Source organism: Bison bison, unplaced genomic scaffold (assembly GCF_000754665.1).
Source record: "Bison bison bison isolate TAMUID 2011002044 unplaced genomic scaffold, Bison_UMD1.0 scf7180017864471, whole genome shotgun sequence".
Taxonomy (NCBI): domain Eukaryota; kingdom Metazoa; phylum Chordata; class Mammalia; order Artiodactyla; family Bovidae; genus Bison; species Bison bison.
The window spans coordinates 5,147,967-5,160,004 of record NW_011495032.1 but is presented as its reverse complement, the minus strand read 5'-3'; the positions used below and the strand labels follow the sequence as shown (position 1 = coordinate 5,160,004).

The 12,038-nt window shown below is 49.4% G+C and overlaps 1 protein-coding gene across 4 annotated transcripts in view; it reads right to left on the bottom strand.

Moving 5' to 3' along the window:
• Positions 1–442: 442 nt before the first annotated feature.
• Positions 443–12,038, bottom strand: part of STEAP3 (STEAP family member 3, metalloreductase) — a 51,986-nt gene continuing 40,390 nt past the window's right edge. For all 4 annotated transcript variants that reach the window (XM_010860782.1, XM_010860783.1, XM_010860784.1 and 1 more), the window contains exons 4-5: positions 11,144–11,308; positions 443–3,259 (exon numbers count right to left, since the gene is read on the bottom strand). In XM_010860782.1, the coding sequence (XP_010859084.1) occupies positions 2,978–3,259; positions 11,144–11,308 (447 nt within the window). In that variant the 3' untranslated portion in view covers positions 443–2,977. The remainder of the gene's footprint in view (positions 3,260–11,143; positions 11,309–12,038) is intronic.

Sequence of the window (12,038 nt, the reverse complement as noted above, 5' to 3'; positions counted from 1 at the left end):
GAAACCCTTGTTACTCTGTTCGGGGATCAGCATCATGTGTGGCACTTGGGAGCTTATTAAGATGCACAGTCCTCATTCCTGACCCATGGATCCAAATCGAGGTGTGGACGAGATCCTGATGCAACTCCTGTGCACATTATAGTTTGAGGAGCACTGCTGCTCTAATCAGACCACAGCACAGACACTCCTCCCTCCAGGAAGTCTTCCTGGTACTCCTTTCAATACCCCAGCACTCTGTCACCTGGATCTCCTCTGTGTCCTCATTGGCCTTGTTGCTGCAGGTCTGCATGTCCCTTCCTCAGAGGTGAGTGCTAACCCAGATCATTCTGTGCTCACCTTGCACACGACCTGATTCAGAGCATATTCTGATCAGAAGGCCCACTGGGCCGGTGAACCAGTGAATGGGCAGGTGATCAATGAGACAGACATAACAGCCTGAAACTCATGGAAGACTAGGTGTTTATTTTTGCTGCTTCTCAGACAAGCTCCTCAAGGTAAAAACAAAACATACAGTTTCAATAGCATAGATTTTAAACGTTCAACCTCATACCATGGCATTTCAGGTTTCCAGAGCACTTTGGTTCAGGCACTTTTATACCTAGAGGCACAGAGAATTTCCCAGGCTGGAAGGGAGTGACTTATTCTCATGGGGGTGCTGTTGTCAGCTGCCTGGTGAGGTACGGAAGAGCAGCAGATGACACCAGGTCAAGGCCAAACACACGGCCCACTCTGCCCTTCATGAGCGGGTTGTCCAGTTGGGGTGTGGTCAGGTCCTCTGCTGCACCTGCCCCCCTGAGGAGCACCTGCAGCAGAAGGTGGGCAGGGAAGGGGAGGGAGCATATTAGACTTGGCTCTGTGTCAGCATCTTTGGTGTAAGGAAACATCCCAGGCTCAGGGAGGGCCGGAGAAAAAGGGCAGCTAATACTGAGTTGGGCTGACAATCCTTGGTGAGTCCCAGCTGCCCATGTTCTCCCTGCTTCCTATCAGCAGGAAATTGACGGGCATTTTTGTCAAGCAAATGCTGAAATCTCTGCTTCGCCCACCACCTTTCCAGTGAGCTTCTCTGAGGCCAAGGCTGCCGCTCCATCAGGGCCCATCTGGGAGGTAAGCTCATGCCGCTCAGCTCTTGAGCAGCAGACAGAAACATCCGCAGGAAGCAGGCAGTTTTGTCTGCACTGCTTTCCCTCCATCAGTCACTGGCCTAATGAGATATGCTTGCACTTGGCTCCTTTTTTTTTTTTTCCTTTTTACTCAAGGACCCTAATGCGCTCCACAGACATGAGCTCATGCAGTCTCCATGGGGAGGCAGGAGCATTCGTTCTGTGGCACTCCTGGGTCAGCTTTTGCCAGCTGACTCTCTTTATTTCATGAGATGATTAGATAATATCACCAACTCAATGGATGTGAATCTGAACAAACTCTGGGAGATAGTGAAGGACAGGGGAGCCTGGCGAGCTGCAGTCCACAGGGTCGCAAAGAGTTGGACACGACTTTGTGATAGAACAACAGGATGCCCCCTGGCCTGGGAGACCTAAGAATATAAGCATGACCAATGTCCCCTTTCAGGGTACATCTCACTGATGTCTTCCATCAGGACCGTACCCCATTGTGTTCAGAGATGACACATCATTCCGATGCTGCCAGGGGTTGGGGGCTTAGCCGAGAACAGCTGTTTCTCTCTACAGGGGAAATAAAAAGTTTCAGTATGAATCAGTGAGGGACAGCATACAATCCAAGGACACATGTTCTGTGGCCTCTCTTGTGCTTTGGGGCAGCAGTGTTCGCAGTCTGTAGCTTTGGTGGAAAAGACCTGCCACCTTACCCCCCACAGCTATTTTGAAACATAACCCTGCATTAGGAAGAACCTGGAGCCAGTGTAGCTTTGGGGTGTTCAGAAGGCAGGTTCTCTGCCTGGCAGCAGCAGGAAATTAAAAAAATCCCCAGTGTCCTTCCACAGGACAATTCAGTGAGGACTATCCATCCGTCAGCCCTCTGGCTGGGGCCCCGAGAAAAGCAGGTCTTGTTTTCCCCTCCCCCTTGAACCAACTTTTAGAGGGTCTGCTCTTGGGGAGACGTTCAGACTAATGATTTACAAGGTGAGAAGGCACAGTGGTTTAAAGAACAGTCATCACCAACTTAAAGAAAGAAAAAAAAGTACACTTGTTCTCAAGACAGGGTTAATTAGTGGCTCCGGTAAGGAGGTGATTTCACACTCCCACAGGAGGATCAATTTGCAGCTGGCGGGGTGATTTCTGACTTTTAGGGAAAAAAATCTCCCCAGCTCAGGGAGGATTAGGGGTAGCAGCCTCAGCCCCAGTTGTTCCCCCTTCCCACCTCCTAACCTGGCAAAGGATGAACCTACAGGTGGCTCCCTGGGCACAGACCTGGGCTCACCCCCAGTGCCCTCAACCCCACCTGGCCTCCTGCTGCAGCCAGAGGAAGGGTGGCACCCTGCTCCCCGGTGACTGGTCAGCTCTGTGCACCTGGATTGGGCTCCAGGCAGAGCTCCTGTCTGCCCTGCTACCCGAGAGCCTCAGCTCTGCAAACGCCTAGGGAAAGTAGCAAAATGGGCAGGGAGCAGGGAGGCGCACACATGGATGCAATCATCAAAGTACAAGCCTCTCATTGCCTTTTCTGTGCCACATCTGCTCAGCTCTGCAGATGTTACAAGTGTCAGCTGCCCTTCTCCTAACATCTGGCACTGGCTTTGAAATCTACAGGTTGAAATCTCAGGGACTCAACTTTTAAGCTAAGTAAGTGTAATTGTAAATCCTGTTATCTATATGAAATACATGTGGACATATATATATCACACACAGGCGTGTCATTCTGAATATTACTGCACACATCCCAGGAATCCAGACCTCAGCCCACCAACTTGTGTGTAATTCTGCTGTCCTGCATGATCGAGAAGTCCTGGCAAACTCCGGGCACTGTCCTGCCTGCGTCTGGTTCCCCGGAGCTGGGTGCAGGCCCATCACACATGGCTTGTCTTCTGGGCCAGGGCGTGGTCCACTGGCAGTGTGAACCTGACGAAGCCATCTTTCTCCCAGCCCCTCCGGATCTTGGTGAGTCTGCGGCTGATGCACGGCAGGAGAAACAGGCCTTTGGCCAGGATGATAACACAGGGCACCAGCAGGGTGAGGGTGAAGGTGGGGGGCAGGAAGAACTTGTAGCGGCTCTCCTCAAAGGCGCGGGTCCAGCCGTAGGTGAGCGTGTGCAGGGTGCTCAGTACCAGAGCCACAAAGCCCAGAGTGGACTGCGGGGGAAAAGAAGGCTGCAGTAAGGGTGAGGATGGACATAGCGATCCCACCAATGACAGAGGGGAAGGAAGCAGGGTGGCTTTAGTGGGGCTCTGGGTTCAAATCCCAGCACCGTCACTCACTCTCTGCATGATCTTATTACTACCCAAACTCTCTGAACCTCAGTTTTCCCAACAGAAAAACGGGAACAATGCTCATATGCCAATGTGTGTAAGAATTGATTGATTCAGAAGGATTCAATAAAACAACAATGCTTTTCCCCAAACTGTATTATTCATACCTCTAGTGGCTGCCAAAGGACTTAAGATGGAATTAAATTCAAAGAAGTTTAAAAACACATTAGTAGTTTTGTGTATATATTCATGCATATAGAGTAATAAGTGTCTGCTAGCATATCAAAATCATAATTTCACAGATAATATTTGGCATAAGATAAGGCCAGGAGAAAGACAAGTGGATTTTAAGTTGATTTAAAGATAAACACAGGGACTTCCCTGGTGGTCCAGTGGTTAAGAATCTGCCTTGCAATGCAGGGGACGCTGGCTCCATCCCTGGTTGGGGAGCTGAGATCTCACATGCCATTGGGTGCTGCTGCTGCTAAGTCACTTCAGTCGTGTCTGACTCTGTGTGACCCCATAGACAGCAGGCAGCCCACCAGGCTCCCCCGTCCCTGGGATTCTCCAGGAAAGAACACTGGAGTGGCTTGCCATTTCCTTCTCCAATGCGTGAAAGTGAAAAGTGAAAGTGAAGTCGCTCAGTCGTGTCCGACTCTTAGTGACCCCATGGACTGTAGCCTACCAGGCTCCTCCATCCATGGGATTTTCCAGGCAAGAGTACTGGAGTGGGGTGCCATTGCCTTCTCCAGCTGTTGGGTGGGGTATGGCCAAAAAGAAGAAAAGATAAAACACAAGGCAAAAAGTTCCCTTGACACCAACAGTGAAGACGGCTCTCAGGGGCCTCTAGGCTAGGTGTCTTCATGCTGTATACAAAGCCCATAGCACCACAGAGATGCTGCCCATGGGTACTGGTCCCTTACTTCCTGCCCGTGCTCTGAGCTACAAACACCCCAGGTACAAACCCTACCAGGATTACTCTCCTGCCTGGAAGGAGATTAGTGATGCTAAGGAGATCAAGACCATCACAAATCCGAATGGACATGGTCCAGGCCATCTTACAGCAGAGCGTCCCACCCTTGAGCCAGGTGTGGGCTTTTGTGGATGACTTCCAGCCACGAGCAGCTCATCACCCCAAGTGCTATATAAATACGACTTTCTATGGGGACTACAATGTGAAAATAGCCAAGAAGTGCTGATCTGTAACTCTAGCCTCTGGGAATCTTTTTGCAGGCAGGGTTTCTTGCAAACTACAAATGACGCCTTCCAGATTTACTGTTGGTGCTATCCTCAACTGACACTGTGACCCTCAGCAAGTCACTTCATTAGCCTCAGAGAAAAGGAAGTGATTAAAAAAGCTGAAGTCAGAATTGTGGGGAAAGCGCTGTATCGATGCAGCATTCTGCAGCCCCCAGACCTGGCAGGCAACAGTGCGGAGCAGAGCGAACCTAGGGTTAGGGCTTTGTAGAGGTTGGGGAGGGGGTACAGGGCACTGAGAGAGTCCTGGTGGGAGAGACCTGTGTTCACTGCATAAGGAATATGCAATGACCCATCAAGCAATGAACACACGTGCATTTTCTCCAAGGAGACACTGCAAGGGTCTAATTGAAATGTGGCAGCTTGATGGTACCTGAGGGTGCTTTTTACAGGTTGGTTTTGAGCTTTCCACGGAGAAGCTGTAATTGGCCTCTTGGATTTCCTTCAGGCCCAGCTTGTCAGCATCAATCCAGGGGCTTGGCTGAGAGATGCTGTCTTGTTTTCACTCTCCTCAGACACGGCTCTAAGTGGGTCTGATTTTACTACTGTACCTCATGCTTACTCCTCACTAGCATGGGCAGCGCTTTGCTTATACCCACTCCAGTGTAAACCCAAGATGGTGAACCTCAGTAACTGGTTCAGAAGAATTGCTTGTAATACTTCTACTAAAAATAGTAATAATAAATATTTTCTAATGGCTATACATACAAGTTTATAAATAGGTTCACAAGTATAACGTTTTAACCCTAAGTAAAATACTAGCTGGGGTCCCCTTGTGGCTCAGTGGTAAAGAACCCACTTGCCAAAGCAGGAGACGTGGGTTCGATCCTGACTGGGGAAGATCCCACAAGCCTCAGAGCAACTATGCTCATGCATGACAATTACTGAGCCTGTGTTCTAGAGCCCAGGAGCCGCAACTACTGACCTCGATCCCTGGGTTGGGAAGATCCCCTGGAGAAGGAAATGGCAACCCACTCCAGTATTCTTGCCTGGGAAAATCCCATGGACAGAGGAGCCTGGTGGACTGTAGTCCATGAGGTTGCAAAGAGTTGGATATGACTTAGTGACTGAACAAGAAAAAAAATACTAGCTGCCAAAAGATCCCATCTCTATCCTTCCTTAGCCATCTCTGGTTCTTCTTGGCTTTGCGACCACTTCAAGGATCTTTTTATCACATCCTTAACAACTTCTTGGCTCAGTACAGCCTGTTGGGAAAGGCCATGGTTGGCTCTGTGCTACCCACAGGTACTTCAGTTATCAGATGAAAATGGTTGGCCCCCAAATGGGAGGCTTCTTGACTGTGAGTCACATGTAACCAGAGTCACTTCCAGACCTGTCCAGAATTCCAAATCTCCTAGCAACTTCTGAACCACACTAACTTTTTCTAAGTTCTGATCTATTGACAATGAAGACTCGGGTTAAAGAAGTTCCCAGCATTGAGAAAATATTTGGGATTAATATACAGAATATATAGAGAATACTTTAAACTCAACAACAACAAAAACAAACAACCTAACTCAAAAATAGGTAAAGGACTTGAATAGAAATTTCTCCAAAGAAGATATATAAATGGTCAGTAAACACATGAAAAGATGCCTAACATGAGGAAAATGTAAATCAAAACCACTCCACATCCATTAGGAGGGCTACTATTAAAAACAAAACGAAACAAGAAAAGTGTTGGTGAGGGTGTGGAGAAATTGGAACACTTGCTGCTAGTGGGAGTGGAAAGAATGCGGCTACAACAGAAGATGGTGTGGTGATTCCTCAGTGAATTAAAGAACACTCACCATGTGCTTTGGCAATTCCACTTCTGGTATATAGCCCAAGTAACTGAAAGTAGGCTCCTGAAGAGTGCTAACTATAAGCCCAGAGTCCTCATCTGACCACAGAGTGATTCTCCATCAGGAATAAATCTTCAACTAGCCTTCCAACCACCCCGATATTTCCCAAACAACTTTCAAGTCCCAAACTACTGCTCTCCTTACTCAGATGAATTCACTGGGTTTTGCTGAGATGGCTGGGATGTGCCTTTTCATAGCCGGAGACTGTGTTTCTAAATATGGCTGCATAGTAACATCACTTGGGGAGCTTGGGAAACATCTTAATGCCCAAGTGCCAGTCCTGGGAATTCAGATTAAATTGGCTTGGGATGGGGCTCAGACATTGGTAGTTTTTACAAGTTCCGCAATGATGCTGTTTGCAGACAGGACTGCTGCTGCTGCTGCTGCTGCTGCTGCTAAGTCGCTTCAGCCGTGTCCGACTCTGAGCAACCCCATAGACGGCAGCCCACCAGGCTCTGCCATCCCTGGGATTCTCCAGGCAAGAACACTGGAGTGGGTTGCCATTTCCTTCTCCAATGCATGAAAGTGAAAAGTGAAAGTGAAGTCGCTCAGTCGTGTCCGACCCTCAGCGACCCCATGGACTGCAGCCTACCAGGCTCCTCTGTCCATGGGATTTTCCAGGCAAGAGTACTGGAGTGGGTTGCCATTGCCTTCTCCGGCAGACAGGACTAAGAATCACCAATTTGGGAGATTCTCCTCACCTGAGACTTTCTAGCTTGAGGCTGAGACGTCTTCGTGGCCCCTCTACTCAGGCTGTTTGATGGGGGTGGACCCAGTCCTTTCTGTTGCTTTGACAAAGACCCACCCAGTGTGAATGGGCTCACACTCTGCACTGTGATACCTTCCCAGATGCTGCAGCAGTGAGAACCCACCCTGGCCCAGGAACGAGTCCTGGCGGCCCCAGTGAGGCCTAAGCACCTCCCTTGGTGACGTGTCCTGGGGCTCCAGTGTTTTGCCCAAGCTCTCCACTGTCCCTGGCCCTGATTTGGAGAGTGATGGACTGTGCTGGGCAAACAAGACATGCCCTGGGAGACAATAAAGACCTGCTCCCATTCAGACATCCTTTTCCCTTCACTATCCAGAATCCCACGGTGACAGATGGCAGGAGGCCCCAGCCTCGGGCTGATGGCTCACAGAGAGGGCTGACAGCCAAAGACCGGCCAATGACAAAGGGCCTGTTGACTTTCCAATCCCAACGAGAAGCTTGGATGACTCCAGCAAGTTTGTTTCCCTAAAACTCACTCTCCTTGGGAACAATTTAAAAATCCCAGAACAGCCAAAGAGAGGCATGGTCTTGGGGCAATTAATGACCCCCACAACAAGCTAAGGCCATTTCTATTATATGTAAGCTTGTTAGTGAGAAAGAAACCACCAGTTGTTGCTGGCTCCTGCCAGTGCTCAGTTACTGTGGTGGGAAGGGGCTTTGGACCATTGCTCACAAGGCTGGGATCAAAGCAGACCTCTGCTATCATTTCAGGCAAGTGGCTAGAGCAGGCAAGGCCATAGGAAGCTCCTCTAACTATGGGGCAGAACTGAGGTGCTAAGAGCTGAACCCTAATTTCTCTTCCAGTTGAGTTGCACTGACCTGGGTATTCTGCAATCTGACAATGTTTAACTGGCTTAAGTAGGAGCAGTTGGCACAGCCCCAAATAATAGCAACAAAAACACCCAGACAAACAAAACCCCAAATTAAAAACTTATTGAAAACAGCCTCAGGAACGTAAGCACAGGTCAACTTGTTGAATCAACACACTGTTTTGATGGCTTGTAGCTCAGTAAATCATTAGAGACCCAGGGGTCAGGCCAGGCCCACTGGGAACCACGTTGTCTCCAGTCAGTTTCCAGGCCCTGGTGACCTGCTGCGGTCATTCTCGGCTGGGGAGGAAATGTGATTAGGGTACTCCTTGTTACAGAGCAGCACTTACCTTACGGAGAAGCTCACCTCAGAGAGTATACAGCCACCATTTGGGTGTGTGTGTCATGCACTACACATGTCCTCAACAGAGATTCTCCCAGTGACTACAGGAGGTGGACACAGACAAGTCAGGCCACAGTCAGGATGCTCGGAGAGGCTAAGAAACTGTCTAGTGGTGCAGGGCTGGTCAGTAGTGGTCTTGGAACTGAAACCCAGGTCTGCTGGCTCCACCATCTCAGAGACTGTCACACACCGCATGGCATGCACTTAAGTCACTCAAAGAGCTTATAAGACAGATTCTAGAGCCAACCCATAGATCGGGGTAGTCCTGGGTATCTGCATTTCTCCAAGAGCTCTGTGACTTCTGACTTTCTGATGTCAGCTCACCATAAGAATCACATTTTCATTACCACCCAGGACACAATGACGTCTATCCACATATGTATCTATAACTACTGAGCTGATACAACTGAAAAAGAGATGTCTTAGAACATGTAAAGTGCCCTGAAATTTTGGGAGACATTCTACTCTATTTAAAAAGCTTGTTGTAGCCCCAAAATTGATTTCATGACCCATCAATGAGTGCCCACTGCAGTTTGCAAACCCTGCCTTGGACTGTTCTAAGGCCCTCAGGGGAGTCTCTTGGCCTCCCCTGAGTGCTGAGTGACTCAACTGTTCAGTCTCTTGCTGCTTTCTACTGGGCTCAGAAATGGGCACTTGGTAGCTTAGTGATCATGGAAATGTGGCCACATGCCCTGAGAATAATGGCAAATCACTTTGTATTTGTGTTTTACACATAATCTTGCACAGTGAGTCGCAGCACCTCTGGAGGGAATTCACTCCACTTCACAAGAGTGTAAGTAAGGTAAGGCTTAGAGAGTGCATGATCTGCCTGCCTGTGGTTCCAGAGCTGGAACAAATCTGTTCCTCCTCCATGTCAGCGCTCTTGAGAGATAAAGCATTTGAGGACAGAATGTAGGCACTGGATTTCCACAAGTAAAACCCTGCCTTTCCACCCCTCTCTTGGCCTTCCACCCCCCTCTTCCTGCAGCATCAGCAGGACTTTCCTATTTGTATTTCAACTCTTCAGTATGTAAAGCAGAGCGGCTGCTGAGGTCCCTGTCAGCTTTTGCTAACAAAACCAAATCCCCCGGCTTTCTCTGGCAGCAGGAGCCGGGGCTTGTAATCTATGGCTGCTTAAGGAAGCAACTTTCTGGTGAGGGGAGCAAACTGCAGCCTGTTTTAATTGTGGATAAACCATGCACCCTTGCAGACTCCAGGCAGGAACTGGAAAATCCCAGATTTGTGTGTTTGACACATGAGGATTAGTGGCAGATAAATAAAATTCTTTCTTCCCCTCTTTTGCCAGCATGTAGTCAGGCCTAAGCATTCCTCCAGAGACCTTCCAAGATGAGCAGAGCCAGTGAGAGTCAGAAACTGATATAAAACACCACGACTCTGTTTCGTTCTAGGGTGTGCATGTGTCCCCAGTTAGGAACAATAAATTGGGATTATATAAGAGTACCACACCATTGGTGTCCCTGTTGGAATCTCATGCTGTGTCCTTGCTGCACAGAGAAGATATGCAACAGATGTTTGTTGGCAGTGGGGGCGGAAGTGATAGCTGTTCCCTGCCCTGATACCACGTCGATGGTAGAACCCAGTATTAGTCAGCACTCATCACTGGAGTGGGTGAGTTAGTGTGTCAGTACCGGGGGTTGACCACGTGCTCTGTATAGAGAACAGTGGGCGATGCCAGAGGAATGCAAATGTCCCTTCCCAGTTGTCCTTAAAATTAAAACATGGCTATGCCTGGCTTTAGAGGACGAAACAGCAACCCACCCCAGCATTCTTGCCTGGGAAATCCCACGGACACAGGAGCCTGGGAGGGCTACAGTCCATGGGGTTACAAAGAGTCAGACATCACTGAGCAACTGGGCATGCACACGTGCACGCCTGGCTTGTTCACAGGCTAGCACAATGCTGGGTGCAGAGTATGTGTTCAGTAAACACTGAGTGAATAAGTGCATGAAGAACCTTTGCCACTAGTAGCAGCTTCCCAAGTGTGTTCTGTAGAGTGTAGATAGCTGTTATGTGGGTGGCGGTGGTGGGGGAATGGGGTAGGGAGGGTGCTACGACTCAAATAAGTTGGCTGAACAAGGTTTGCCTGTGGTAGACATTAATTTGATGTGCCAAAGTGCATTGTGACTAATTCAGGGGGCAGCGGATCTTTCCCCAAATGTATTTGACCCCACATGTCCTTTTTCATAGGAGCAGTGTCCTTTGGGAAATGCTGTGGTTTATTTCCTATAAATTGGAGACCCTCATGCTCACCTCCCATCCACTCTGCATGAATCAAGAGGTCAAAGAGAATAACAGGGCCCGGTTGAGCTGAGGGTGCTGGGTGGGCCGCTAGATTCACTCAAGGGCTCGCTGACTCCCTAGCCAGATCAGTGACACATCCAGTGACTCCATGTTATAGGATTTTGTTTCAGAAGCCCAAGAATTGCAGAAACTGAGAACGTGTAGTCCAGGGTTCAGCATTCTGCCATCTGATTTTTTCACGTGCCTAAGTCTGGCTTCCCCAGATGTTGTGAGGATGAGCTGGTCCCAGGCAGCCCCTTTCTCAGGAGACCTGGGTGAGCCTGCCAGGCTCCCAGGACACCGGAAAGAGTGGTTCTGTTGCACAGATTATGAAAGCCCAGGCAGCATGTGGATGGGAAGGCACCTGCAGGGCCCAGGCTACCTTACCTGGACAAAGCTGAACTCCCTCCAGTTGAGTGAGTTTGCGATGGATGGCAGTGAGGTGACAGCCAGCAGGGACAGCATGCCAAGGGCCAGCACTCCCAGGGACAGGTAGATCTCCATCCGCCACACTTCCTCCTCATTCCAGAGGTGACTCTTATTGGTCAAGACCTGGTATAGAAGGAAGGAAAACCATGAACACTGTCCAAGGTCGATGCCCTGGGATTTGGGCCAGTGAGGAATTTCGGATGGGAGAAACACAGATACAACCAACATTTCTACTTTCCACCTCATGTAATGTGTGTCTAGCTCTGTTTGAAGCGCTTTTCAAGTATCAGCTCACCTGATCCTTAGAACGACCCTGTGAGGGAGAGTTCATTACTGATTAGGAACCAGGCAGCAGGCTCCGAAGACAAGGCTCCCTCCCCACGGCTTTCACAAATTTGCCTGGGGCCAGTCAACCAGAGCAGCCACATGAGCAAAGAGTAAGGAGCCAGAGAATTTGATAAGACACAAAGAACCTCCAAACATGACCATCTCTCAAGGTTTTCGGGTGCCCAAGTCCCCCAGAGGAGGGAGGAGCTCTTCAGCTCAGAATCCCATCAGCTAGGTGGGCTGCTGCCCTTGCTGCCCACCTCCCATCCCAGCCTGTCTCACCCGGGACCCTTGGTCCCCCAAGCTGCCCCCATCACTGGTTCATACTCCAGACACACACAGACACCAAACCCCTCAACATTTCCTTACTAGCCCCAGCTCTCATCTTCCCACCCAGCTCCTTATTTCTGTTTGAGAAATACAGCTTTGACTCAACTGTGGAGTCCCATACTGAGGTCACAGGTGTGAGGCCTTTGATGCAGAGCCCAGATCCAAGGTCACCTCTGGAACTGACTGAGCCTCATTG